This window comes from Candoia aspera, chromosome 8 (assembly GCF_035149785.1).
Source record: "Candoia aspera isolate rCanAsp1 chromosome 8, rCanAsp1.hap2, whole genome shotgun sequence".
NCBI classification, from domain to species: Eukaryota; Metazoa; Chordata; class Lepidosauria; order Squamata; family Boidae; genus Candoia; species Candoia aspera.
The window spans coordinates 70,096,093-70,122,000 of NC_086160.1; the positions used below are offsets into that span (position 1 = coordinate 70,096,093).

General features: G+C 40.5%; 1 protein-coding gene across 3 annotated transcripts in view; it reads left to right on the forward strand.

Annotated features, from left to right (window-relative positions):
- SLC4A4 (solute carrier family 4 member 4) overlaps nt 1-25,908 on the forward strand; it is a 170,849-nt gene that overhangs the window by 88,826 nt on the left and 56,115 nt on the right. For 2 of the 3 annotated variants that reach the window (XM_063309922.1, XM_063309920.1), the window contains exons 5-8: nt 5,084-5,244; nt 6,715-6,894; nt 17,898-17,974; nt 25,295-25,452. In XM_063309922.1, the coding sequence (XP_063165992.1) occupies nt 5,084-5,244; nt 6,715-6,894; nt 17,898-17,974; nt 25,295-25,452 (576 nt within the window). The remainder of the gene's footprint in view (nt 1-5,083; nt 5,245-6,714; nt 6,895-17,897; nt 17,975-25,294; nt 25,453-25,908) is intronic. The other variant, XM_063309921.1, reaches the window with a different exon arrangement.

Here is a 25,908-nt window from a genome sequence, read left to right on the forward strand (position 1 = left end):
ACTCTTTTATTACCTATTAATTGATCCTAAAAAAGTAGTTACCCAACTTTTGGATATACAGGTAGTTCTTACTTAACAGCCACAACTGGGCCTGGAATTTTGGTTGCTAAGTGAAGCGGTCATTAAGTGAATCTGACCCAATTTTATGACCTTTTTTGCAATGGTCATTAAGCAAATCACTATGGGCTTTAAGCAAACCACATGTTCGTTAAGCGAACCACACAGTTCCCCATTGATTTTGCTTGCCAGAAGTCAGCTGGGAAGGTAGGCAATGGCTATCACATGACCACGGGATGCTGTGCCGATCATAAATGCGAACCGGTTGCCAAGCACCCAAATTGTGATCATGTGACTGTGGGGATGCTGCAATGTTCATAAGTCATTTTTTCCAGCACCATTGTAAGTCCAAACCATCACTAAATGAATGGTTGTTAAGTGAGGACTACCTGTATGTAAAATTGACTCAGATTACGAAGAGACCATCTCTCTATTCTCACTGTGGCATCTGAGATTGCGGTGTTCATCCACTGTAGCAATCTTCCTCTGTCCAGTCCTCTTCAAACGTTACGGCTAAATTTCAGTTCTCAGCATTCCTTGCTACCACTGGGTAAGGCAAGTCTCCCTTTAGTTAATTTCATATACTTGTGTAGGGTGACCATCCCATAATAAATATGTTCACCTTGAATGACAGGTATCTTAGCCCATTTTTTCCCAGCCGTTGAAGCTGCCCCCCTTCCTCCCCCCCCCAATTGCCAAAATGTGATGGCAAACTGTGGAATTACAGTGGCAGTGAATGGAAGATCGTTCTTGCAATCTGGGTCACTTTCTTACCTGAGTAAGATGAAATGTTTGGATTCAAGCGGATTTTAAATATTGGCTGCATGCCAGCATTTGCAAGTTAGGTTCAATTTGCCCAGGAAACCTGGAATGCTGTTCTGTAGGAAGTTAAACTTTGCCCATCTAGGCTTGTCCATCTAGTGCAAGATCTATAACTTCTATAGCAGATGTTGTTCACATCACTTGATCCCTGGTCTTTTCGTAAAAACTGGAAATGCAAGAACCTGGCAACTTAGGCATACTGGAATGCGTGGAGCTACTAATAATCTGTGCAGTGCAAGGCATTTACTTCCCAGTCTGGGTGCTGACATTCCCTAATCAGAGGAGGTCATGGAAATCGTTTGAAGGAAACAGAGTGGACTTTCCAGAAATGGACAAGATAGATATTTCAGCCAGGCTGTTCTTTTGATTATCTTAAATGCTTCAGGTACAGCAGCACAACGCTGTCCATTTCCATAATTTTGATGAGCTGCAGCTTGGCATTTTGGCTTGTACCCAGTTCCACAACTACGTATGGTCCACTGAAACATATTTCAGCCGTACTGAGTTATGATTTGAATCTGGCTTCTGCCGGTTGGCAGTGTGTCAACGCTTTGTATATATGCGGAATTACGCTGAAAATATCCTGGAAGGGGCAGAGTTAGGAAGAAGCTGATTTACAGAAGACAGATTAGCCTCCTTGTCCAGACGGCCCAGTGCTGTTGTCCGATTCTTTTCATTGGTGAGGTTGCAAAATGTGCTTGATTTTTTTGCTTTTGTACTTTTGGCTAGCTTCCTGGAACTGTTAGGAAAATATAACCACTCCAAATAAATAAATCAGAGCAACGTTCAAAAGCATATGTTCACAACTGGGCTGTATTCTATTTTGCTATGTGTTCCTTTCAAATGGTTGGAATGGCATGATTTAAATCATGAGAGGACTTTTAGAGTCTTTTCCATTGTTGTTCTATTTTTGTCTGTGGAAGGAAGTATTTTTCAAGAGCCAGTTTACTGGTTAAATTGCTGGATTAGAAGCTGGGATGATGATGATGCAGCAGCTTTGGGCCAGTCACTCTTAGCCGTCAAATAGCGTCAGACTCTGTGACATGGCAGCTGAAAAGTAAGCCCTTGTTGCATTGTGCATGGATGACTTTGTCACATGAACTAGGTGAGCACAGCACAGACAAGCAGTCCCTGCAATCAAGTAGGGCAGACTGTCCTAACAAGCAGGAACCACGCCAACGTGAGGAATAGGTCTCTAGTGTTTTATTACTGCTACATTAGACAGAAAATCCTACCAAACTGAAGAAGCATGAGAAAACCCATACAGATAAAACCCAAAAGTCAAGGTGGGTCCGTTCTGTGTCTCTTCGAATGACTGCTCAATCCCTCGCTACTACGCGTGCGTTTTCCCCCCTGGATAGGGGCCCCCTCCTGCTCACCATCAGTGCTCATGACACAGACTCAGAGAAGGAAGAGGTGTTTTTCACGTGGAGGAGAGTAACATGTTGCCTTCCACATGCAGTGTGAAATAGTACAAACGTGATACAGGCTGATCGTGATACTGAACATTTGACTTAAATCAGGAGTGAGTTTGGAGGATGGATTTTGTGGGGGGGGGTTCTGTTAGTAAACAAACTCCATAGTTCAGAATCAGTTGCAAAGTAATGGCAAAGAATTAAGAAACAGGGGTGTCTCTGAGCATACATTAGCCAAAGAATTTGCTTTCAGTACTTAAGTCAAGCTCGCCTTCCAGCCCTGTCGAATTCATTTTGATTTTCCTTTCTTGCATTTCAGAGTGAAATGGCATAGTGTCGCTTTTAGTGTGTATTGTGCGACTAGGTCTGTTCTTATTTCCTTAGCATGAGAAAGAGATTTGCTTCTTGGGCTCCTTAGTCTGTACCTGAAATTTGGATGGTGGTAGTGGTGAGAGAATCCAGTTTGATTCATAGGTAAATGGTCGGTTCAGGTGCATAATCTGAGTCTGGCTAGTAAGATGGAATAAAACCCAATTCAGATTGTCCCCTCTTGTTTACCTGTAAGTACAAAAAAGGGGGACGTAGCAACGTTCTGCATAGCACAACTGAGATGCCTTTGAGATGTCAATTCCGCAGCCAACATGGGAAAAGCTGAGAACCCTGACAGTTGAAACCCACTCATCTGGGGGTCACATTATTGCGAGAGGCTCTTTAGACAGGCGAGGGGAAGACTTGCTTTATTGCTTTAATTAAATGGGAGTCAGACCCCTCCCCCATTTGCCAGGCTTCATACTTACTTTTGCTTTTTACTTACTGTCGTTTATAAACTATGCCATGTGGCTGTGGATTACAACACAATATGTGAATCCAGCCAGTTTTGACTTACTCAGCAAACCGTGGTTAAATCTGTCATTTGTTAGTTTGATATGTGAATGCAGTCTCTTAACTCAGATATTTTTCCTAATGCTGCACAGATGTGATTTATCTCATTCTATTACGGCAAGTAAAAAGGTTAGCGCTTAGCTGCTGCTCTGGTATGTGTAGATTTGTTCTTTTGGAAAACTGTTTGCAAAGCTTTCCCTGGTGGGCTGGTAACTAGATGAAACCTTAACTACAAAGAGCTCTTCGTCAACAAAGCAATACATGTTGTTAAGCTATGTCACTTGAAGATTAAACAATCTAAGGAGCAAGGACAGTTGGAGAACTTCTTTTGTTACGCTGGCTCTTACCACAGCTTGACTGATGAGGCTCATGTGGATTTGGAGATAGGCCTTGTGCAACCACATAAGCAACTCTGCTACTGTTTTGTAACTTAAGAGAATATAATCACTAAGACAGGGTGTGGAATGTTCTTATACTGCCCAAAGCATTGTGTCTTCCAAAGGTTGGGTGACACAGTCAATATAATTTGTTTCTACCTTGATATACGATGATACTTTCCTTGGCTAGTCATCTCCTGCTCATTTTAAGAAGCTGTCCTATGCAATGGGTGTGTTCACATGATATCGCCACATTCTAATATTATGGGAACCCAGACTTTGTGGTTAGTTAGAGGTCAGTGTTTCCTGTGAAGAACCAACAATGGATTGAGTGAAACTTAGTTAGCAATGGATAATCCTCCAAAACTCATGTGCTGACAGTTTCCTTATTGTGACCTACAATATAATTCCAGAATAGAATCTGTCTTTAATCTACAGACAAGAAGACCGTATCAAGTGAAAGGACAGACAGGAATGTTTCCTGATGTTTCTCTTGGTTGCTATAATGATTCAAGAAAAGCTTGTTAAGATGAATGGGGGAAAAAAGAAACTGGTGGGGGGTTTTTGTGTTAATTGAAGATTAAAGGGCAAATGCTGTTCTATGCAAAACATTTTTCCAGGCTTACTGACTATTTTGTAACTACATGCACATATCGTAAATTCTTGACCAGATGGGACTCCTATGTTATATAGGAGGTATATAACATTAAGTGTCTCCCACTATGGTGGAAATCTGGTACCTGCAAGATTTATCTTCTGCATTAGGTTAACACTGGTTTGAAGGGAGATTAAATGGGAATGTGAAATGCCTAGATGCCATGCAGTTCAGCATGACATCAGAATGGACAACTCAAGGTTTGAAGCTAATGGTTAGATTGGAACTGGAAACTGTGGTTTGAATTAGGTTTGCAAGCCATGTTTTTTTCATAATTGGTTTCACACCTGGGTAGAATCACATATTGCATTAACTCATGGTTTTTAAATCAATAGGTTATTGAAGAAGTCCTTTTGACCTAGTTTGTACATAACCATTTACAAACTGCAGTAGCTGGATTCACTGAACTTGATAAGCCAAAGTTAAAGAAACCCTTTTACAGGCTTAGTGCAAAGTGTACACTTGGACTGAGTCTATAACTAAGTATAATAGTAAAACAAACAAACCTTAGATACTTACGTTGCTTTGACTCCAAATGCTAAGTAAATTTATTGCTTATTTATTGAAAATCCTAATTACATTTATTTGTTTGCTTTTAATTTGCTTTTATTTTAATTTAAATTGGTGGTTTTAATGGTTTTATATACTTTTGATTATTATTATGTTTGCTGTCCAGAGTCACTGTGTGAGATGGGCAGTTATACAAATGTGATTAAATAAATAAACAGAAAATGAAAACAAAGAAGTGGCCTTAAATCTTGCTCTGGTATGTTTGCATCTGTTCTGTCAGCCTAGTCTCACTTTATCAGATTTGCAAGAGGCTGAAAACAACATTTAGATAAGTTCAGCCTCATGAACTCTTTTGCTTGTTACAGGTGGATAAAATTTGAAGAGAAAGTGGAACAAGGAGGAGAGAGATGGAGCAAGCCCCATGTTGCCACGTTATCCCTTCACAGTTTGTTTGAACTGAGGACATGTATAGAGAAAGGCTCTATTCTGCTGGATCTGGAGGCCTCATCACTCCCTCAAGTTGTAGGTGAGTCTTGTCAAAGAAGGCCCATTCAGGGGCCTGTTGAATGTGATGTTGGATTTGAGAATGAAAGGCTAGGTTTCTCTCCTCATTGTTCAGTATGTTTAGATGGTCCGCCAAGAGGGATCATCCATGGGAACTGAAAGAAACTAAACTCAAGTCAGAGTTTGAGGCTCTCTAGCACTCTTGATGGTTTATTGAAGTCCCACCAAATTCAGTGGATTTGCAAGACAGTTTTGCATTCCTCTCTATTCAAGAAAAGCCATATTTTGTTCTCCAATTTTATGAATGGCTCACTCTTAATACAATTTTATAAATACCTCACTCTTATACAAGAAAGATAATTGGACTTCATCTCACATTCTTATTTGTAGGGTTATACACGTTAATGTCCATTGTTTACAGCTGGTTCCACAGGTAAAGAAAACAAACAAAAAGGCAAGAAGGTGTAATTGTTGCTTCCGGTCAATCTGTACTTACTGCTATTTGTCAAATTAAAACCTGGAATCTATTAAAAGAGGGAAGTAGGGGAAAAGTTGGAATGGAATAACAAAAGAAGTAAAACCAAGTGTGTCTGCATGCTGAAAACCCTGAGGAATCTAAGACAAACAGTAGTATTAAATTAGTAATGTCAGTTTATGGGTATCAGAGCAGAAAAGAATCAACCAGCTGCTGTAACTATAGAACAAAATGTCCAAATGATATTCTGGTATTTGCTTTTTTTAATGTTAATGGCTGGTTTGGGGGAATTATATCACCTAAAGTGTATTACAGTTGGTCTGGTATGTTTATGTCAGTTGTTTTATTTCTCTTGTAAATTGCCCTGGGAATATGAATGAAGAGTTGTATAACACAAGTTATAAATACATAAATTAGATAGAATAAATTAAATTCTCAGTTTGATTTGATTGAGCCTCTTGAGAGCGCTTGCAAGAGGCAAGATGTTGAAAGATGCAGAGGAATATTACTGCATGACAGTGTTACTGGGCCAGTTACAAATCTGGTGGATGCAGTGATAGTTCCAACTTTGTGGTAGCTGAATTTCCATACCTGAAGAAAAGGTGTGGTTTGCACAGTCAACTGTCAACAGATTTACATTGTGGTAACGTGACCTGCATGCACTCTTTGAGCTGAGGGGTTGGTGGTTATCCTTTCCTGGTTCCTTTATAAAAGGACAAAAGAAAACACATAATTTCAAGTTAATTAAAATGAAATAAGTAATTTAAAATACACTTGTGTGGAGGACTAATTACACATATTGAACTGTAACCAATATTATTGTTAGCAAGCCTGGCCGTTTCTGGCTGGAAATAATGGCACGGGGCTAGTGGGATGGTGGTTTGCAATCCAAAGTACCCAGCCAGGGAAATTTCCCCTATCTGTTTGCATGTTGCAAACCTAGCAATCAACTTCCAACCAACTTTCACCTTTTCTTGGCTCCCTTCATCCACTTGATTGCCTCTTTTCACATCACAGAGATGGTTGTTGACAATCAGATTGACACTGGACTGCTAAAGCAAGATATGAAGGACAAAGTCATCTACACGCTGCTCAGGAAGCATCGGCATCAAACCAAAAAATCCAACCTGCGTTCGTTGGCCGACATTGGAAAGACTGTCTCCAGTGCAAGTAGGATGTTAACCAACCCTGATAATGGTAATGCAGAGGCCAGTGGGCTGTGGCCTTCCCTTAGAGTCCCACTGAAAACTAACTCCACTCTCAGCTCATGGCAACAGATCTAATCCATGAGTAGATTAGCAGACCATACTGACTAATGCATCAGTTATGGATTCTGAAGGCTTATAATGCTGTGGCGCATTGCTCTAACCATGTCTCTGCTGCAACCTGGGAAATGTGGTGTGTGTGTTTTATTTTAATTAGCCTTGGGCATTGCTGGAATGTAGCAGCATCTGCAGGGAAGAATGACAACGGCAGTGTTGTGCTGTGCTGCCATTTTGTCCCTGTGGTGCATGCTCATTCATAAAGGGTGGAGCTTACAGCACGATGGAGTAGCACTGCTTTTGACTTTTGAAAAAATCTTCTACTGTTACAAATACATTACACATCTTCTGAAGTTAAGTAGGCAGTTTTCAGCTATGGGAGGTTAGAATTGTCTGTGTGGGTATGTGTGTGAGCTTTTGACAGCATCAGTAATCCCAGTGAAAATAGGCTGGTGACCAAAAGAAGCAGTAATGGAAGATTACCGTTCTGAGAACCTGGTCATTAATGGGTTTGAATAAAGAGTTCTCACAGATAAAAGTTTGTACAATGGGTGTAGAACGTCCTAAAGTTCCAGAAACAAAACGATAAAGAAATCAACATCTTTCCTTTTGTTCTGAAATCTCTTGAAACATGGTAAAGGGGCATCACACATTTTTAATATGCATGAGTTATGTAGGGATTAGCAATGGTTAATTCTCTGTGAAGGAGAGAAAAATGTATTTAACAGATAAAAATAACAAAAATGGAGGTGGCTGTTATTTAATTATTTAATTAATTAATTAATTGACGTGATAATGTGATACACAGATTTGATTAGCTCTTAATACAGTTGTAAGATGTTCCCTTTCACAATGAAGTTCTTTGGGGCTTTATCCATGGTAAAAAAGAGATACAAAGTTGATGGCCTGGGAAGTAAATGGAGCCAATAGTTTATGTACATGGTGGAAGCCAGAAGAATGGTTGAGAATTTACTGAGATGGTACCACTGTATGGAGAAGACTTCTCAACTCACCTTCATGGTTTTGTATGAACTACAGAATTGTTATTCCCACCTGCATGCCTGCATCCTTTGGCGGGATAGTCTGAAACACGCATTACTGTGTAATCCTGTTGAATGTGGAAATTGGTTTTTGCACTTCTGATGATTTGCCTTGTTGAACTCCAGCACAATAAATGTTTTGACGGCAGATTTTCCCGTTCCAAAGTACCATTTCCTTCCAAAACAAGACTAGCCTTCTGTGCCTCAATTGTGCAGTTGGCCAATCAGGGAACACGTAATTTCATGCCCTCAAATATGTCAAGGTACGCATAGGGTTTAGGCTAATCTGAAGCGTGACTTAGATGCTTTACCAACTATTTACATTTGTTTGTGCAGGCACAAACTGTATCAACCACAAATCTAATGGTCCAGGAACATCCTTGTGTATACAAACCATAACAACAACAAAAAAGCTTTTGTATTATAAAGCCTCAGACTCAACTGATGGAATGTTGATGTATGGCTAGCAAAAATTTCGATCTGAAACCCTGGAGAGAGGGGACAGTCAGGACTAAGAATACTAAGGTAGTCCAGTGATTTGACTCAGGAGATGGGCTTCCTGGATTCTGCTGGAAATCTGTGGACTTCTGTGAGTTGAAAATGTCTATTGGCCTTGAAGAAGCATGTAGGATTCAACTATATTCTTTCCATATTAAACTGGGAAGGAAGCCTGATTATTTATTTATTTTACCAGGCACACAGTGCCATCCAGCACATGGTCATTTTCTGTGCTGCCTAGTTAAAAAGGAACTCCCTAGTTCCTGCCCTTACTCTCCAAGAAGCTTTATGTTAAAAGCAGAATTCAATGCAGTCCAGTGAATAAATACAAAACTCCAAGAAGAATTTGGACTAATGCAATATTCAGTTAAATTGCCAATGAAAAACCAGTCACCAACTGGAAAGGGCTACAGCCCTCACTGCCCATTGTGAGTAACATGGGTTTGTGTGATGTTTTATCGGGGTTTTCAGGAGTTTAAGAAGACACCCCATTCTGTGTATTATGTTCTTTAAGTTTCTTGTTAGAATAAACTGTAAGCTGCTGTGTGAGCTTGGAAGAAATTTAACAGTGTCCTGAAGGATCTACTACAGATATGGAACTACATAGTATCTCAACTATGGGAAAGAGAGTTATGTTCTGCCAGCTAAGAATTACTAGTTCTGCCACCATTGAGGATACTGGAAATTTCATGTGGCCATAGTTTTTGCATATGAGCAGTACAACTGTCTTTCCAACTGATCAGTGCTCCTGGGACCAGTCTCATGACTGTGCAATGCACCATGGTTACTTACGTTAACCTTGGTTGGGGAGGTAATGCCATTTTGCCTATCCTACTTTGGCAGCATCACTTGCCATGGTGATTAATACTTTCATATACAGGCCAATCACCATTGTGTGAATCTGAAAGTCCAGTATATGCACATTTTCCATGGCTATCCAGCCACTATTTCCAGGTGCTGCTGATCAGGACTGGACTCTATGATCACTTGTTGCCACACTGCCATCCCCTTGAAGCACTTCTTGGGCATGATGCTCACCTGTTACTGACTGTTTCCTTCTCCTTCATCCTTGCCCATCTTCTGGTTCCTGGATCGAAGTCTGTGTCAATGCGTGCATTATTCCCTGTAATCGTTTCTTCCCAGCCTTACAGAGCAACTAACCTTTTCTAGCGTGACATGAAAAATAATGTTTCTAATGCCCACAGTCTAATGGGATTTCTGATTTCATTTCTGAGAGTCAAAATCTCAGTTTTGCATGGTATGAGAACAAGAAAGTCTTGCAACCTTTGGTCAGCTAATGAAAGTTGGCTCTTACGTAATGATTGAAAATAGAATCAGTTTAATGATGTCGTCCTACGGATGCACTAGAAAGAAATGTATGACAGAGACAAGTAAACTTTTTGAATGTCATGTGAAAAGTGACTTTAACAGAGGTCATAGTAGCAACTGTTGGAAGGATTTTCCTTGCTCTTTGGCCATGGTCAACATTGGAGAAAGCTAACTAAAACAGAAAGTTAATAGAAATGGCAAAACAAACACAGTTATAGCAAAGTAAAGCAGACTTTACAACCCTACCTAGCTTGGTGCCTTCCAGATGCGTTCAAATTCAACTTCCATAATTCCCAGTCAGCTTGGACACTGAAGTGTACCAGGTTGAGGAAGGTTGGTTAAAAATCTTTGAGGACCCTCAGTTTATCACCAAATGGCATACAGAGGTGAATAAAAAATGAAACCTACCTCTTTAATGTGAAGTTGCCCAAATTTGAAATAATGTTTTAAATAAATTGTGATCTCCCAAGAACCCCTAGTGACCTCTTGCAAAACCCTAGGGTGCCACAGAACCCTGGTTGAGAAACCCTGCTCTAGACAGATCAAGAATTAATCAAATCAAGAATTAAATTAGGATTAAAATAACTAAAGGTAAACATCATAAAATTAAGTGGCATTACAATAAAAATAAGTGGCATTACAATAGGCTGGTCCCCAAAGGCTCTCTGGAAGAGCCATGCCTTCACCAGCTTCTGGGAGGCTGTGAAGATAGGGGCTGTACACACTTCAGGAGCAAGCTGTTCCAGAAGAGGGGGGAATATTTGCCATTGTCCTCCCTTCTGGTAGGTGGGATCCACAGCAGGCACAGCAGTTGGCCAGATAGGACTGGCAAAAACTACTGGGGAAAGTACTTCCTAAGATACCCAGGCCCTGAGCCACGCAGGGCTTTACAGGTAGGGATGAGCACCTTGGATGGCACTTGGAAACCTACCGGTAGCCAGTGCAGCTCCTACGACAATGTGTAACATAGCAGCACCAAGACCAACCACTCATTGTGCGCACCTTGGCATTTTGGACCAGCTGAAGTTTTTGGGTGGTCTTCGAGGGCAGCCCCATGTACAGCAAGTTACAGCAGTCTAAACTGATGCAAGCAGTCTGCTAAGTGGCTGCACGTAGATGGACCAGACTGAGATGGAGGCATTTAGAGTTAGGAATGCATTCAGGGAGGTTTACTGTGGGTCTAAATTCTGATTGCAAATATTCACTTCTCCAAATAGGACTTTTGTTGAATTATCTGGCTGTGTTCAGTTGTGCCGGCTAGTCATCTAGAGGAGGCTAATGCTGTTCAGAAAAAGACTTGCTGGGAGCGGCTTGAATGGAGAACTGGATGATCTCTACAGTCTTGGCTTGGCTCAGTCTGCCATGAATGACCCTTTGTATTGTATCCTGTTTGATGCACGTTCTGTTCAACTGCAGCTTAGAACCTAATGAACCAGAATGGAAGATTCATGGTGCTATCCAGACGTCATGATACCGCTTGCAAGACGTTGCATAGCTATTCTGCCTTCCCTTATTTCTTTTTAATGTGGTCAGGAAAACAACAAAACAAAGGAAATGCAAGGGTTACCTTCAAAAGGCAACACCATCAGGATCTCTTGTAAAATGCCATATTTAAGGCAGGGCAGTTGCTTGATGAAACTGATTTGAAAGTCTCTCTTTTCTCCAAAAATATAATTATGGGGAACTAATTCTCCAAATGTAGATCAGAATGGTAAAAAAATGACAGGACAGATGTTTGTCCCATAAGGTATAGAACCAAGCAGAACATACTAGAAATTCCTGAACTTTCAAATTTTCCCAGGACCTGGAGATTAGATGCAGTTTGAAGATTAAGTACAACTGTACATTTCCCCCCCTAAAACGGTTCTTTCAATGGGAAAGATGGTTAAAGCCTCACAAACTTAATCCAGAAAGGAGTACTGTGTCACCTTTGCAAGATGAAAATTGTAATGAGGACAGTAATAGCATTTTGTCACTTAAAAGAAAATGTCATTTTCTCTCAAATGCTATACACCTCTAATTTGATTCTTTTGTCAAAAATAAATCAGAATTGCACTTTTCAAAAGATTTTTTCCCCCTAACGTAAGTGCTGCAGAACTAGGGTATGAGCAAACCAAAGAGAAAAACAGGTGAGAATTAAAAGTGACAAGGCTGTAGAAGAAGAAAAAATAATGCTGTGATTCAAGGGTGAATGAAATAGTTACTTAAATATAAGATTATAGGTTCCTAAATGCCATCTATGCTTAATGAAATAAGAGAAGGTAGTAACAAGCTTTAAAGGGAAACCAGTAGCCAAGCTAGAAACAAGAAACCTAGTGATCCTATTTCGATTCTTTAGGCTAAAACAACAGCTTGAAAACAAAGAATTTATCATTTATTTATCATGATTACTTATTTAAACTGGAGGTTGTTAAAAATGTATCAGGAAGGTTGCTATTGTCAGTAAGTTGGATTCTTTGAGGCAGGTCAATGGGATTTTATTCTTGAAATGTTGTTCCACCTATTTTAAATAGTTAAATAATATGGAACTTGAAAACTAAGGCGAGAAAGGAGAAAAGGAGGGGGTTGACAGGTAGAACGAGCAAGCTAATGAGTCATTATCACATTATTTTAAGTTCTTTGAAATGGAACACGTTTTTATGTGCTTGAATAACACGAATAACTAGTTTCCAAATGTTCAGGTACAAACGGGTTTTCTGCGTAAACTTCTCATGTAGGCCATTTCACAGCATGTGTTAGAATCCAACAACAACCTGCAAAATTTGGGCCAAACTCTGTTTTTGGCTGTAATATCTTCTATGATGAGTTATAGAACAATTTGTGTGAAAGTTTTTGCATTTATTTCAGTAATTTAGGCATCCTTTCAAGAATAAAACCAACAGGTTGTGTTGAGAAATTTTACGTAATAGCATCTTAGATTTCAGAATTCAGTTGTCCATGTCGTTATTTAGATCTCATTAGGTAGGGAAAGTTAATATTCAGCCTAGAGAGTAAATGCAGCCCTCAAGCAGTATTACATTGACCCTGATGGCTTCATGAAACATGAAATCATCATCACCATCATCTTGATTTTTTTAAAAACCTGAACGTGTTTTGAAAAAGACAATCAGCTCTATTGTGCCATCTAAAATGGCTTGATTTAAGCTTATAACTGAATGTAATCCAAATGTCAGGTGTTTTACAGGTCAGGTGTTATGAACATGATACTGTGGATGGCATTCTTCCACCCAATGTTTTGGCACCCTAATTCTGAGAATTTAGTTGGCCATGAGGCCTGGGAATTCAGACAGGTGAAGTACCAAATATCTAGAGGGCAGCAGGTTGGGAAAGGATATTACGTATTACAAGTCTACTTCTTTTCCTGGGATTCTTAGGAATACATAGACCCACATAATCAAACTTTGGGGACATTGACTTCATCTTGTAGGAACATTGGTATTTATAGTTATTACTTGTTTCTGGAATGCTGTGGGCACTTAAATGCCAAATAACTAATTTTGCTTATTGGTTTAGCGAGCCAGTCCCCAAAATATAGCTCATTGTTTCTGTCCAGAACTTAGGTATCTGCTAATTTTTCAGCTGCTGTAATTACTATGTTAAAATGTCAAAAAGGTTTCATAGCCTAGGAAAGAGACTTCAGTTTTTCCTCACTTGATTTAAGGGTGATCATTGTTGCTTTATCACTGGAGATAGGAAACCCTGCTGTTCTGGGGCTTCTGGTCTCAGCACACCTGAAATTTGGGGGAAGCTGCTCCAGTTCAGAAATGAGGTGAAATTGTAGAGTAAATGGAACAGTATCATGCAGACAGCCATGGGACTTTGCACCCTAGGCTCAAGGCCAAAGTTACTGAATTTCCGTATTTCTACTGTATTTCTACTGGCTGGCTGACAAAAAAAAAGTCATATGAATAGGCCATTAAGTTAAAGAGCAAAATCTTATGAATAGTTGCTGAATTCCAGCTTAGTTTCTTGTATTCTTTATCTGCAATGTGTATGGTTTTCTTTGCAACCCTGCATCTACTCTACTCTACTCTACTCTACTCTACTCTACTCTACTCTACTCTACTCTACTCTACTCTACTCTACTCTACTCTACTCTACAATGTGCCAATGCAGAAACTCACAAAGAACAGGTCTCAAAGCTGCAAATGACCAGATGCCCAAAATGTATGCAGTGCACTTTCTAGCTGTCCACCGCAAAGGCATTGGCAAATATACTAGCTGAGTAATTTCTAATGAATGGACAGTTGCATGTTGTTCTCTATGCCGTCTTAACCCAAGGGCCTGAAGGCTTTCCTGTCTTAATTCTCTTGTTTCTGCATAGCCACCCTCAACCTGAGACCCTCCAGATGTATTTGGGACCCTCATCCCCCAAATTCCCAATCAGTTCTGGCATTCGTAGTGCCAACAAATCTGGAAGCTCCCGCATTGGGGAAGGTGGCTCTTCTTTCTCTCCTTCCTAATACTGTTGTCTCCTTCTCACCTTGCTGCTGCTCTTGGCCGCCGCTCTGCCTTCTGCTTGCAACACTAAAGCTCGCTACCCACTTGAGAGTTCTGTGCCCTGCCTAGCAACCCGCACACTGGATGATGAAATCGGAATACAGCGCAGCCCCAGCGTGGGATGGCTAAGTAAGTGGATGGTGAGAGGTTGTGGACTGGAGTGGTGTCTAGTCCAGGGACCAGGAGAAGACAGGTCCCAAATACATGCTTTTCTAGAGGAGTTGCCCAGTTCTTCCTACCAGGAACTCTGAGGTTTAACCTCGAACTGCACAGGCAGAGACTAGAATCAAATTTAAGGGGCTACCGTGTGATGCCCAAGTCTTAAAATGCAGAATGCAGGAGGGGTATGTAATACAGCCTCCTTGCGTGGCAGTAAGATAAGCACACCGATCTGTTAACCTGGTTGCCACACTGCTGCCTCTATTCCTGGGTGCTCACTGTGTTGCTTGTGGATGATAGCATGCTCACCAAAAGATTCCTTGCTGCTTCTTGCACATGAAATTAGCATTCTACAAAATAAAGACCCCGGCTTCATGAATAATTTGCATTGCCATTAATACTTCTGTGCCTATGCAGACCACAGGGGCATTTTCAGAGGGGAGAAAAAAGTAGGGGACATTATCATGGTGGCTTAGTTTGCCTGCTGCTAAATGGATTTTCAAGATTGCTGAGATCTCCCATGACAATTATTCGGTGGGATGTTGATGTTCCAAATGGGCCCATTGGGGATTTTTGCCCATAGCTGCTTCCATGTCAAGCCACTGACCACAAGGATCCTGAAATGGAGCCCTCTGGTCTTATATCCTGCCTTTATTATTTTTATAAATAACTTAAAGTGGTGAACATACCTAATCTTCCTCCTCCTATTTTCCCCACAACAGCAACCCTGTGAGGTGGGTTGGGCTGAGAGAGGGGGACTGACCCAAGGTCACCCAGCCGGCTTTCGTGCCTAAGGCGGGACTAGAACTCACAGTCTCCTGGTTTCTAGCCCAGCACCTTAACCACATAGCCTTCCTCATCTAGTGTGCCCCAGATATGGATTGCAACTCCCATCATGCAATTCCTATTGGCTGTATTCACTAAGGTGGGTGGCGGTGCAGTTTAGCACATCTAGGAGGTACCAAATGGGAAGTTGCTCCTCAAACTGCATTAGAAATTGCCCTCTAACCCCATTTGGTGCAGGTTGGTGCAAAATTGGGATAGAAAGCTTGTTTTCCCCCCTGCTCAATGGTGCAGAGTTGAACTCAGCAACCTTGCTTGGATATTATTTACTTTTGTGGTGGTGGTGGTGGTAGTCTATGTCATGTGAGACATGTGATAGTTCTAGTTTATCTGTCCTTGGAATGACTGGCATGCGTGCGTGTGTGTGTGTGTGTGTAGTTAAACTTCCCCAGTCACGACTGAAATGGGTTTGAATGGGAACTTTCCAAGTCCACAAACCAATCAGGAGATTTTCATGCTGTAACTGGCTTCTCTTGCCTATACAGTTCACATAATCTTATTTTAAGTGACTCAAAGGTAGTTGTGGACTGAAAGTGGGCATCCCTGAGCCTAGACCATTTCCCAACCTTGGCAATTTTAAGACGTGTGGACTTCAGTTCCCAGAATTCTCCAGCCAGCCAGTCCTGTGATGTCACATCAGCAGAGGACTCTCTAGGTTTGTGAACTTCCTGTTGTGGGTTGTGTCTGTGCCATTAGCTAAACCAAAATGTTACGTCGGAGGACAGTTTGTAGGTGGAAACCAGAACTGGGCACAAATAGCCTTTTAAAATTTCTCCCTCTATGGAAGGGATAAATGAGATAGTCTGGGTGGTATAGTGGTTAAGGCTCGGGAAAAAGAGCAGGAAAACTCAGGTTCTAGTCTTCCCTTGGACATGGAAGCCATCTGGGTGAACTTGGGCTAGTCACTCCCTCTCAGCATCAAGTCAGCATCAAGCTCAGTAATAACCCAACTGAAAAATAAAACTCTTCGTTACATCATGCACTGTGGAAAATAGGGAAGATGACCTTAACAGAGATAAGTGAGATCCATCACCAAAGCGATGAGAAGAACGTATCTTACATCCCAAACAAGCAGAAAGTATGTGTAAGTGGCTCAGACACCTCCCTAATTTGAGTGAGTATAAGAAGGAGAGGACAGCACAGTCAGACTTGCATGATTCTGTTATTATAGCCACTCTCAATAAAAGTAATTTTAGCCTTCCTGGGGAGTTGATTCCTGGTCTGGTTTACCTGGTTGGGTCGATATGCACTGATAACGTTGCTATGAGAACTGAATCCTATGGCCTTAAATGTTAAATCTCCATGCTGGGGAAAGTACCTGCAATTCATTTGCTTCTTTTGAATAATATTGCATGGAATTTCAGCAATCATTATGAATCTAGGACTACTGAAAAAAAATTCTCTTTGTCTAAAATAGTGGCAATTACTGTTGGAATGTACATTAGTTTGCGCTTCTATCTGCTTTTAATATGTACTCCTATGGGACATGTTTACTCTTGGGTGGACATGCTCAGATGGCACCCTATTTTTACTAAGTCCTTCTGCCATTTTAGATTAATTGAAGGAGATTAATCTCCATCCTTGTTATGTGTTTAGTTATTTCAGAAACTAATAACTGCTCCTTCTACAAGTTAAGGGAAATTTTATACTCAAGGATGCAAAAGTTCTGCATATCTTGTATGGTTATGTTGTCCAAATTTCACAATGACAGAGGGAGAGGGCAAGGTTGTTATGCCATGATATCATTCAATTCTTTACATGCTCTGTAAACTTGGGGTGTTTTCCTGGTCAACTAACCCAGGATGAATATAGCTTTGGCCATGTGTCTAAGAACCTTCAAAGTCCACATTATTGCACATCCAGATTCTACACAGTATTCTTGGGGTGCTTTCAGGAAGTCCATGATCTGGAAAGGAAGGGAGTAGCCCTCTTTTGCAACTGTGGCCTTTCATGGCCTGCAGAGCATGAAGGAATGATGTTGAAGACATCCATGTATGCTTATTCTGCAGTGGCTTTAGTTACAAGAAGAGTAGGCTTTTGCGGCAAAAACAAGAATCTAAGGGAACCATAAAGGATAAATAATAAAGCTGCAGTCTTTAATGTGCCATAAGAGTCTTTATTGTTTTTGCATGATTTTAGTAACTGCTATAGGAGATAGTTGTCCTCTTGTATCTTCTAGCTGATTAGAAATTATGTTAATATTAAAACTATATACAGTAGGTTAAATTGTCAACATGTGGCCCACTTTGTCTGAACTCTGAAGCTAAGCTAGGCCTGGTTAGGTTTTGGTTGGAAGATCACCTGGAAACCCCAGAGCTGGGAAATTAAAAAATCCTGGAACAAGGCAGGAGAAGTCACTTCCATGTTACTGCCAAGAAGGTTCCATGGTTGTTTCCATGTAGTCACCAAGAGTCAAGCTTGACTCCAGGGCTTCTTTACCCCTAGGTTTCCAAACAGGGTATGTGTAATTGGCAAGTTATCTTGGCCAGGTCTTGTTATAGCCTTGAGTCCTTCTGTCCTTGGTGTATTACAAGTGATGTGTTAACTGGTTTGGAACTTGTACTTGCAGGTAGTCCAGCCTTGACACCCAGAAACCTGACTTCCTCTAGTTTGAATGACATCTCTGACAAACCGGACAAGGAGCAGGTAAGCTTCACGTTTCTGGCCATCAGTGACCTCTTATTAAGAGGTACCAGGAGTGTCTATGATGCAGAAGAATAAGAATGTGAGGACAAGAAGGATTTGGAAGGAAAGAGACCTCAGCCGTTGCTAGTTGTCATCTTAAGAAGCCATTACAGTAGTTGGTTTGCTTGGTTTTGGCTTAAGATGATATGCATAGCTAGTTTATATAGTTAGTTTTCAGCAGTGAATTTTTTTTTTTTTGGTGGCTTTTGGGTTGAACATCTATAGACTGTCATTGGCAAAAGCATTAACAGTTGCAAATTTCTTCCCAGGCCCCCCATCCTTTCAGTAGATTGACACGTCACCTCCTTTTCCTGTTAATTCTCACTTTGACTTTTTTACCTCCGGCTGTTACTGTCAGATCAATCTGACTCTCTTTCGCTGAACATCACTAAATACTGTTCCACTGCAGCCTTGCTTTAAGTAGCTTTTAGGTATTTCTCATCTGGCTCTGTTGATCATCTATTTTAGCTGTAGCTGTTTATTCAGTTGATTATTGATATTGACGAGTTATGTTTAGATGCACTTTTAATGATTTTTATTGTATTGGTGACGTGCATTTCTATTTATAATTTACTGTGCTGGTCTAAACCATTAACCGTTCTCTCTCTCCTGTTAATTCTAATTTCAGCAGGCTCTGCTGAGAAAGTATGGTAGTTTTAGATCTTCTCTCTCCCCCTTTGTCTTCCTAATACCACATACATACGAACATACTGTATATACAAAGTTCAAAGTTTAAAATGATCAATAACTTTTAAAATGCATCTTGATCTGAAACAAAACTCATTAGTGAGGCTTCTTTGAAGTTCAGAGGGATTTCGCAAATAAGTCTAGATGGTTTCAATATAAAGCTTTTCATACTTTTCAGGGAAGAGTTATCAGGGTAGAGAGTAGCTCTGATAATTAACTTGTATATTTTGGGGGACGGAGGTCCTGCTGTGTTGCTTCAAATGTTTGTATCTCATTGACCTCTAAGGTAGCTCAACTTGTAATTCAAAAGGGCAGAAATTTGAATGGTTAATGAGCCATTCTTTCTGAATTGAGTCCTTTAGATGGGTTTGACCCCCATAATTCTTAGACTGTGTCAACATAAATCCTACTGGCTAGTTTTCATGAGAATTGTAATCCAAAAAATGTGGAGAAGGTGCCACAAATACACCATAGAAATAATTTGGCCATGGGACATGTTTACCTTCAACAGTTTTATGTGATATGCTCGTTCTCTCTCTCCCTCCCCCCTCCCCCATATATACAGTATATATAAATATAAAGTGTAGCAATGGAATAATCACATTCAGCTTTCTTGAATGTGGAAAAGAGAGAGGCACTCGTATCTGGATTTCTAAAATATTTGCTGCTTCCTGTTGTCATGTAACTGCTTTGCAAAAGTTATGTACTGTGGAACAAGGTAAAGTTAACTAGAGTGAAAAATGATTGACGTCTGACTTAAAATTTAGATTTTGAATACAACACAATACAGTACAATTAAATTAAGGCTCAGATTTCAACTTGGGATAGAGTTGGCCATCTTTTGGGTCCTTTGAGATCAATAAGCATCAATTTTAAAAGAATTCCTAATCTGGCACTATGGAACACAGAAGACATGCAGTAGTACGTGATGCTCATCGTATGATCTCATTCCATCTGATCTTTCATACCATATAAAATATTCTAGCCCAACTTCAGCTCCAGTAATGGCTTTTCTCAACTTCAACTCCCAAAATTCCCAGCCATGCTGCTGGTAGAGAAAACCAAGTACAGAAAACTGAATTAAGTACTGACTTAATTCTCTGGTGATTAAGTAATGATTAAGTAATGATTGAATCACTCTGGTGATTAAAGTACTGATTTTAATCTTCTGTCTGTTCTCTGGTTAAGAGTTGAGGGGTCCTGTTCATGTCCCATAAAGAAACTGAATTTTCTGCCCTTTTTAATGACTGTGCAATTCTAATGGGAACTGGCTGCATGTACGTCATACCAAAATAGTGGACTGAATTGAGAAATAAAAGAGTCATCAGCATAGTAAGACAGTAACTAGGATCTGAGTTAATATATATTCTAGTGAGGCCTTATTAACCAAAAAACAAATAAACAACACTAGTCGTCTAAACTTAAGTTGCTGGAAATGCACTTTTCTCCTCCTTGTTTTCTGTGATTGTATGTTCCTTCAATAAATTTCCTTCCATTGCTAAACTGCATTTAGGTTAAGCAGTTTATGGATACTCCATACCTTAAGCATATAATAATCATATCACTTGATAGCACTGAATATTTTCTACCTGATTATGAACCCGCCCCCCATTCTTTTCTTCACACAATCTGACTACACTGAGTCAACTGTCTTAAATAAATCTTGCTATTTCTAGGTAACAAAATACTTTTCGCATGCAAATACTTGTGTAGAAATTCGTCTTAAGAGATTCGTTGAAGGTGAAGCTACATTTCAGCCCAGGTGTAATGATTGCCTATTCCAATAAAAGGAGTCTCATCAGTAGTTACTAGAGAAAACTAATTTATTGAATGAATAGTATGCAAAGTACGAAGAAAGCTGAGAATGAGCAAAGCGCGCCAAATACAAACTAAATACCCTCGCTTCAAACCCAATCCCGCCCCTCGCCCCACCATAGCAACCACCCCCTCCCAGGTGTTGGCAACCGTCACACATCGGCCTGGGAAAGTAACCTTGAAGACATGTCATAACCCAAACATACATTCCTGCAGAACAGCAAGGAGATTACAGCCTGGCACGGCTGAAATTCCCCTCCCCGCAAATGACAGACACGGAACAGGAGAGTGACATGTGAAACGTTACGATGTATTCAAACCATTGGAACGATGAACATGACACCAGGCTTAAGTCCCTTTCATCATTTCTGAAACATCTAACTTAGGTTTCTCACTTGTGTGCTCCGAGTGTGGACTTCAGCTCCTAGAATACTCCAACCAATATAGCGATTGCTAAGATATCTTGAAGTTGAAGTCCACCTACGTTGGGTGGTGGTTCTTCAATATTATGATGGGTAACTCTCTGTCTGTGCCAGAACCAGCTATACAACAAAAACTATCAGATTACATAGACTCCTGGTGCCAGGTCCAGGACATGGAATATATGGAGAGAGAGATTATGAATGTTTTTTATATTCATGTACATGTTTTTTTTGTGTGGGACGTGGTGGCGCTGCGGATTAAACCGCTGTGCTGCTGAGCTTGCCGATCGGAAGGTCGGCGGTTCGAAACCGCGCGGCGGGGTGAGCTCCCGTTGCTCGTCCCAGCTCCTGCTCACCTAGCAGTTCGAAAACATGCAAATGTGAGTAGATCAATAGGTACCGCTTTGGCGGGAAGGTAACGGCGTTCCGAGTCGTCATGCTGGCCACATGACCCGGAAGTGTCTACGGACAACGCCGGCTCCAAGGCTTAGAAACGGAGATGAGCACCGCCCCCTAGAGTCGGACACGACTGGACTTTACGTCGAGGGAAACCTTTACCTTTACCTTTTTACATGTTTTATATTCAGGTACATGTTCATTTTATATATATATCTAAACTGATAAGTTAGTGGACTTAAATTGAATTCATTCTTTGTGGTGGAACTTACGACAATGTACAACCAATTTTATGCTCTGTGTGTAATATGTTCAGACTTCCCCAATTTTGCATCCTCTGCATTTGATAGATTGCAACTCCACCATCTCCAGACAAGCAGATAGGATTATGAAAGTTATGTTCTATCACTTCTGGAGGTTTAGGAAAAATAATATAATTATTGCTGTAAACACAGGAAATCTGCAGCCAGGGACTGAATCCTTTTATTTCAGTGCAAAATGTCCAGGCATTTAAGATGTTTAGAAGGCTTTTTAAGTGCTATAGTAGTAAAAATGTGGGGTTCTACTTTATTGAAATTCACCGTTTATTCCTCTGATGTTTATAAACTATAGTAGTTGCATCTGTTTCACTTTGCTGAGATAACCTAGAGAGAATCAATGTGAATTCCTGTTCCCATTGCTGTATTCCAAAGTATATTGATATTTTTCAGACTGTTAATTAAAAATAACTAAGTAATACACACAGACACCTGTTTGCTTCATAAATTATAACTGCCATCAGAATTTATCTTTGGCTAGCATTCAATGTCTTGCTTGTCGTACTTAGAAACTGCAGATTGATTATAAAGTGGTGATTTATCAGAGGATAAAGAATAAATGAACCGCATGGCACTTAACCTCACATGCTGTGCTTGTAAAATAGAACAGCGGGGAAGGGATCATTTCGTTAAATAAGATGCACAGGAAACATGTAAACAGAAACAAACACTTCCAAAACATGAAGACACCTAGATATTAAAAATGTAATCAATTATCAATACTTGCTGGGAAATTTCTCCTTAGTATCTTAATGTTTAGCTTTGATCATTAGGTTGCCAGATTTTGATTTCTGGAAAGCCTCTTAGGCAAGACCAAATAAGGGGGTGTGAACAGAGAGAGCATGTGGTGCTTGGAGGCTGAAGTCAGGGTTGACATTGGTGAGCTAAAAGCAAGGGGCTTTGACATGGAGGAAACAAATAGTTTCTTGGTGGAGTCTGACATAAAATGATAGTCTGGCAGAATCAGTTCTTTCATGGGTTCCTAGAATATAGAGTTCAGATCATAGAATAAGGAAATGGATTTGCTGAAGGAGAAGAGTCTGTAGAAACCCAGCTAGAAGCAAAGGGTGGTATTTTGCTTAGTAGGTGGTGGAAGACCAAACATGCTTGCCTAGAATTCAAGACCATGTAGGGAATTTAACTCATCTTGACCACCACTGGGCTTCTCAGTCAGAGACAAATGGAAATTGCCCATGACTAGGGATCTCTTTCTAAGTGTGGTAGCCAAGCATTCCCACCTACTACTCTACTAAGAGTCCAGACCTTTCAGAAAATCCAGTACTGTCTTACTTATCAGTCCTGTTTGAAGTGACAAATTCAGCCTTTAGATAGGTCAATGTTAAAGAAATTTTAATTTGACATTATTTCTGTATTTTTTAATAATCTTTTTCTAATAAAGACTAGGGTGCCCTCCCTGACTCTGATAAACATATTCACATATGTGTATGTGTGTGTTACCTAAGTTAGATTATTACACAACATTTCAGCTGCAATAAAACAATTAGCTCTTTCTCACCCTTCCCTAATCCCTAGGCCGGTTATTAGCTTGCTAGCTTCCTATCTTTTCAGAGAAAATAGATCTGACATTCTCACTTGCATTTGCACTTACTCAAATTTGAGGTGAGTGTTCTTACCTAGTTTTACCACAAGTAGGGTTGAGTTGCTGTTGCAGTAGATGAGTTGCAAGGAAAAGATGATTCAAGCCGTGAAGGAAAGTTACCTTTTTACGATTATTCCCCAAAATGACTTTGTATATGTGAATGGAGGAATGAACTTGAATGCGTAAATATCAGTTGCAGCGTTAGTATAATTTATGGCCAAGGTAAGTTGATATACTTAGCATTTCTGCGACAGTTCTGCCAAAATTCCTTGAATCTTGTGAAGGCCGTGACCTTAGTACACAAGAGAGTGTGTGTATGCGTGTGTTTTGGGACTGGAAGGAATTTTTAAAAGGTGGCTGTTAGATGCCCTCTGTGTTTGTTTGAAAACAGAAACCGGCTCTAGTATCTTCAAGCATAACAGATGCACAAGTGATCCTTGTTAATGCTTCTCTTATTCTGAGGAATAAGTGAACTCTTCACAGGAAGCTGGACCCCTGTCCTCCTCTAATAGTGTTGCCAATCTCAGAGCTCGAAAGGAACCTTTCAGTTCTTCGGGCTTCCTTTCAATGTCCTTGACAACCCACCCGCCCCAGTAGAGAATCTCAGTGGCCCCCCTCAACCCCATATCTTAAATCTGTGAAGCTGCAGAAATGAATGGGACGTTGCTATCAAGGGGAATGCTTTTTATTCAGTTTTAGGCACAGATGAAAATTTGTATTCATGTTGATAGTCTTAAACGAAACTTGTGAGAATTGGGTTTCTGTTTCGGGGGGGGGGGGAGAACACTGCTTAAGATGCAGAGTATGTTTTAATGGTCGTGGCCAGATGAATTGAGGTTGTAGACAGAAGTCTCTTGTCTCTCTGTGGCACTTTCCTGACTCCTGCGTTTCCATATCAACAGGAAAGATTGTCCCCCTCTCCCCATTCTGCCAGTGCTAATTCTAAAGCTTGTAAAGAGGTTGTCTTGGTTGGAGAGTATCTCATACTTAGGCTAATAGGAATACAGACAGAACTTCCTTCTGTTGGAAGCTTATTCCTCTGATGAGTTGTATAAGAGCCTTACTTAGCCTCTCCTTTCTTTCGTTGATAAGTGCTGGCAATTGTTTAACCTTTCCATTCACTGGCACTAGGCACTAATACCGGTGCTTGCTCTCATGTCCTAGATTCACCTCCAGCGCTAAAGCAAAAAGGGCACACCTTTTGCAAAACGGTGCAGTTCTAACACCAGTCTGAAAGGAAGTCAGTAGGCAGGACTCAGGTCACCTGTTTGCAGAGAGGAATTTCAGAATCCCTGTTTTTCCTAAAGGAGTCAATGTTTTCATGACAAGTCAGAGAAGTCCAGATACTTTTCTAGGCAATGTTTTTGGAAGTGGTGTGCCATTGCCTTCTTCTGAAGGCTGAGAAGGAGTGACTAGCTCAGGGTCACCCAGCTGGCTTTTGTGCCTATGGCAGGACTAGGAACTTGGTTTCCCTTTTCCTAGTCTAGCACCTTAGCCATTAGACCAAGGTGGTTCTCAAAGGAGTCAGTAGTCACTTGTCAGCTGAAAATGTGCCATACATTCCCATTTGGATGCACATTTTAGGAGAATCTACCTAACTTGATGTCTTCCTAAGACTGAAGGAATTCTAGTTCCACACAACTGGATAACACCAGATTGAGGACCACCGTTTTAGAAAATGAAAGACGTTTCAAGGATCAAGACCGTGCTAGTTACTGGTTTTCCCCTTGACAAGCCCTTGATAGGCCTGAGAAAAAGTGAATGGCCGAAACACGTGCTAATGCGAAGGGTGGAATTTTTATTAGAAACTCATGGGAATTGTTCTGAACACTCTTCCAAAATTTAGAATATTGAGCATTTGATAGCTAACACAATATTTGGTCAATTGACCCATTAAGTATGGTTATTTTTATTATTAGGTAACAAGAATATGTGGAGAGCAACCATCACATATACAAGTTGCTTTTGAGTTTGATGCTAAGCAAGTTCAATGGTCAGAAGTATTTGTCCTTGCAAAACTTCTGTTTTCCTTTTTTTCACTCAGTTGAAGAACAAGTTCATGAAGAAGTTACCTCGAGATGCTGAGGCTTCCAACGTGTTGGTTGGAGAAGTAGACTTCTTGGAAGCCCCCTTCATTGCCTTCGTGCGGTTGCAGCAAGCAGTGATGCTCGGTGCTCTAACAGAAGTCCCCGTACCTACTCGGTAAACGGACGTTTTCTGTCTCTCGCTGTGTTACATTTAAAGAAAACAAACCTGCAATCAGATTTCAGATAATTGCTTTAATGAGCTATGTCACTCCTTTCATGGAGAGTTCCTGGAAAAGGTCTTTTCAAGAACATTATGTAAGAGATTGCTAGTGACAGAACTGCTCAAATTCACCTTTTCTTGCCAATTGATATTTGGAATGTAATATATTACTGTATCACAAAATTGTTATCCTCCCGTGCATGAGAAAGTTGGTTATGTGTGAGTAGAAGATGAATGGGCCTCAAATAGAGTATAATTCCAGGAACTGTAATGGCAGACCCAAAGAGAAACCTTTGGATCCAGTGGGGTTGGTAATAGGATTGCAGGTCTGCAATTGATTTATCATGCTTGCATGCTAACTTTCCTTGCAGTCATTGCCGCTGTTCTATTTGCAGCTTGAAGCTTCCTTTC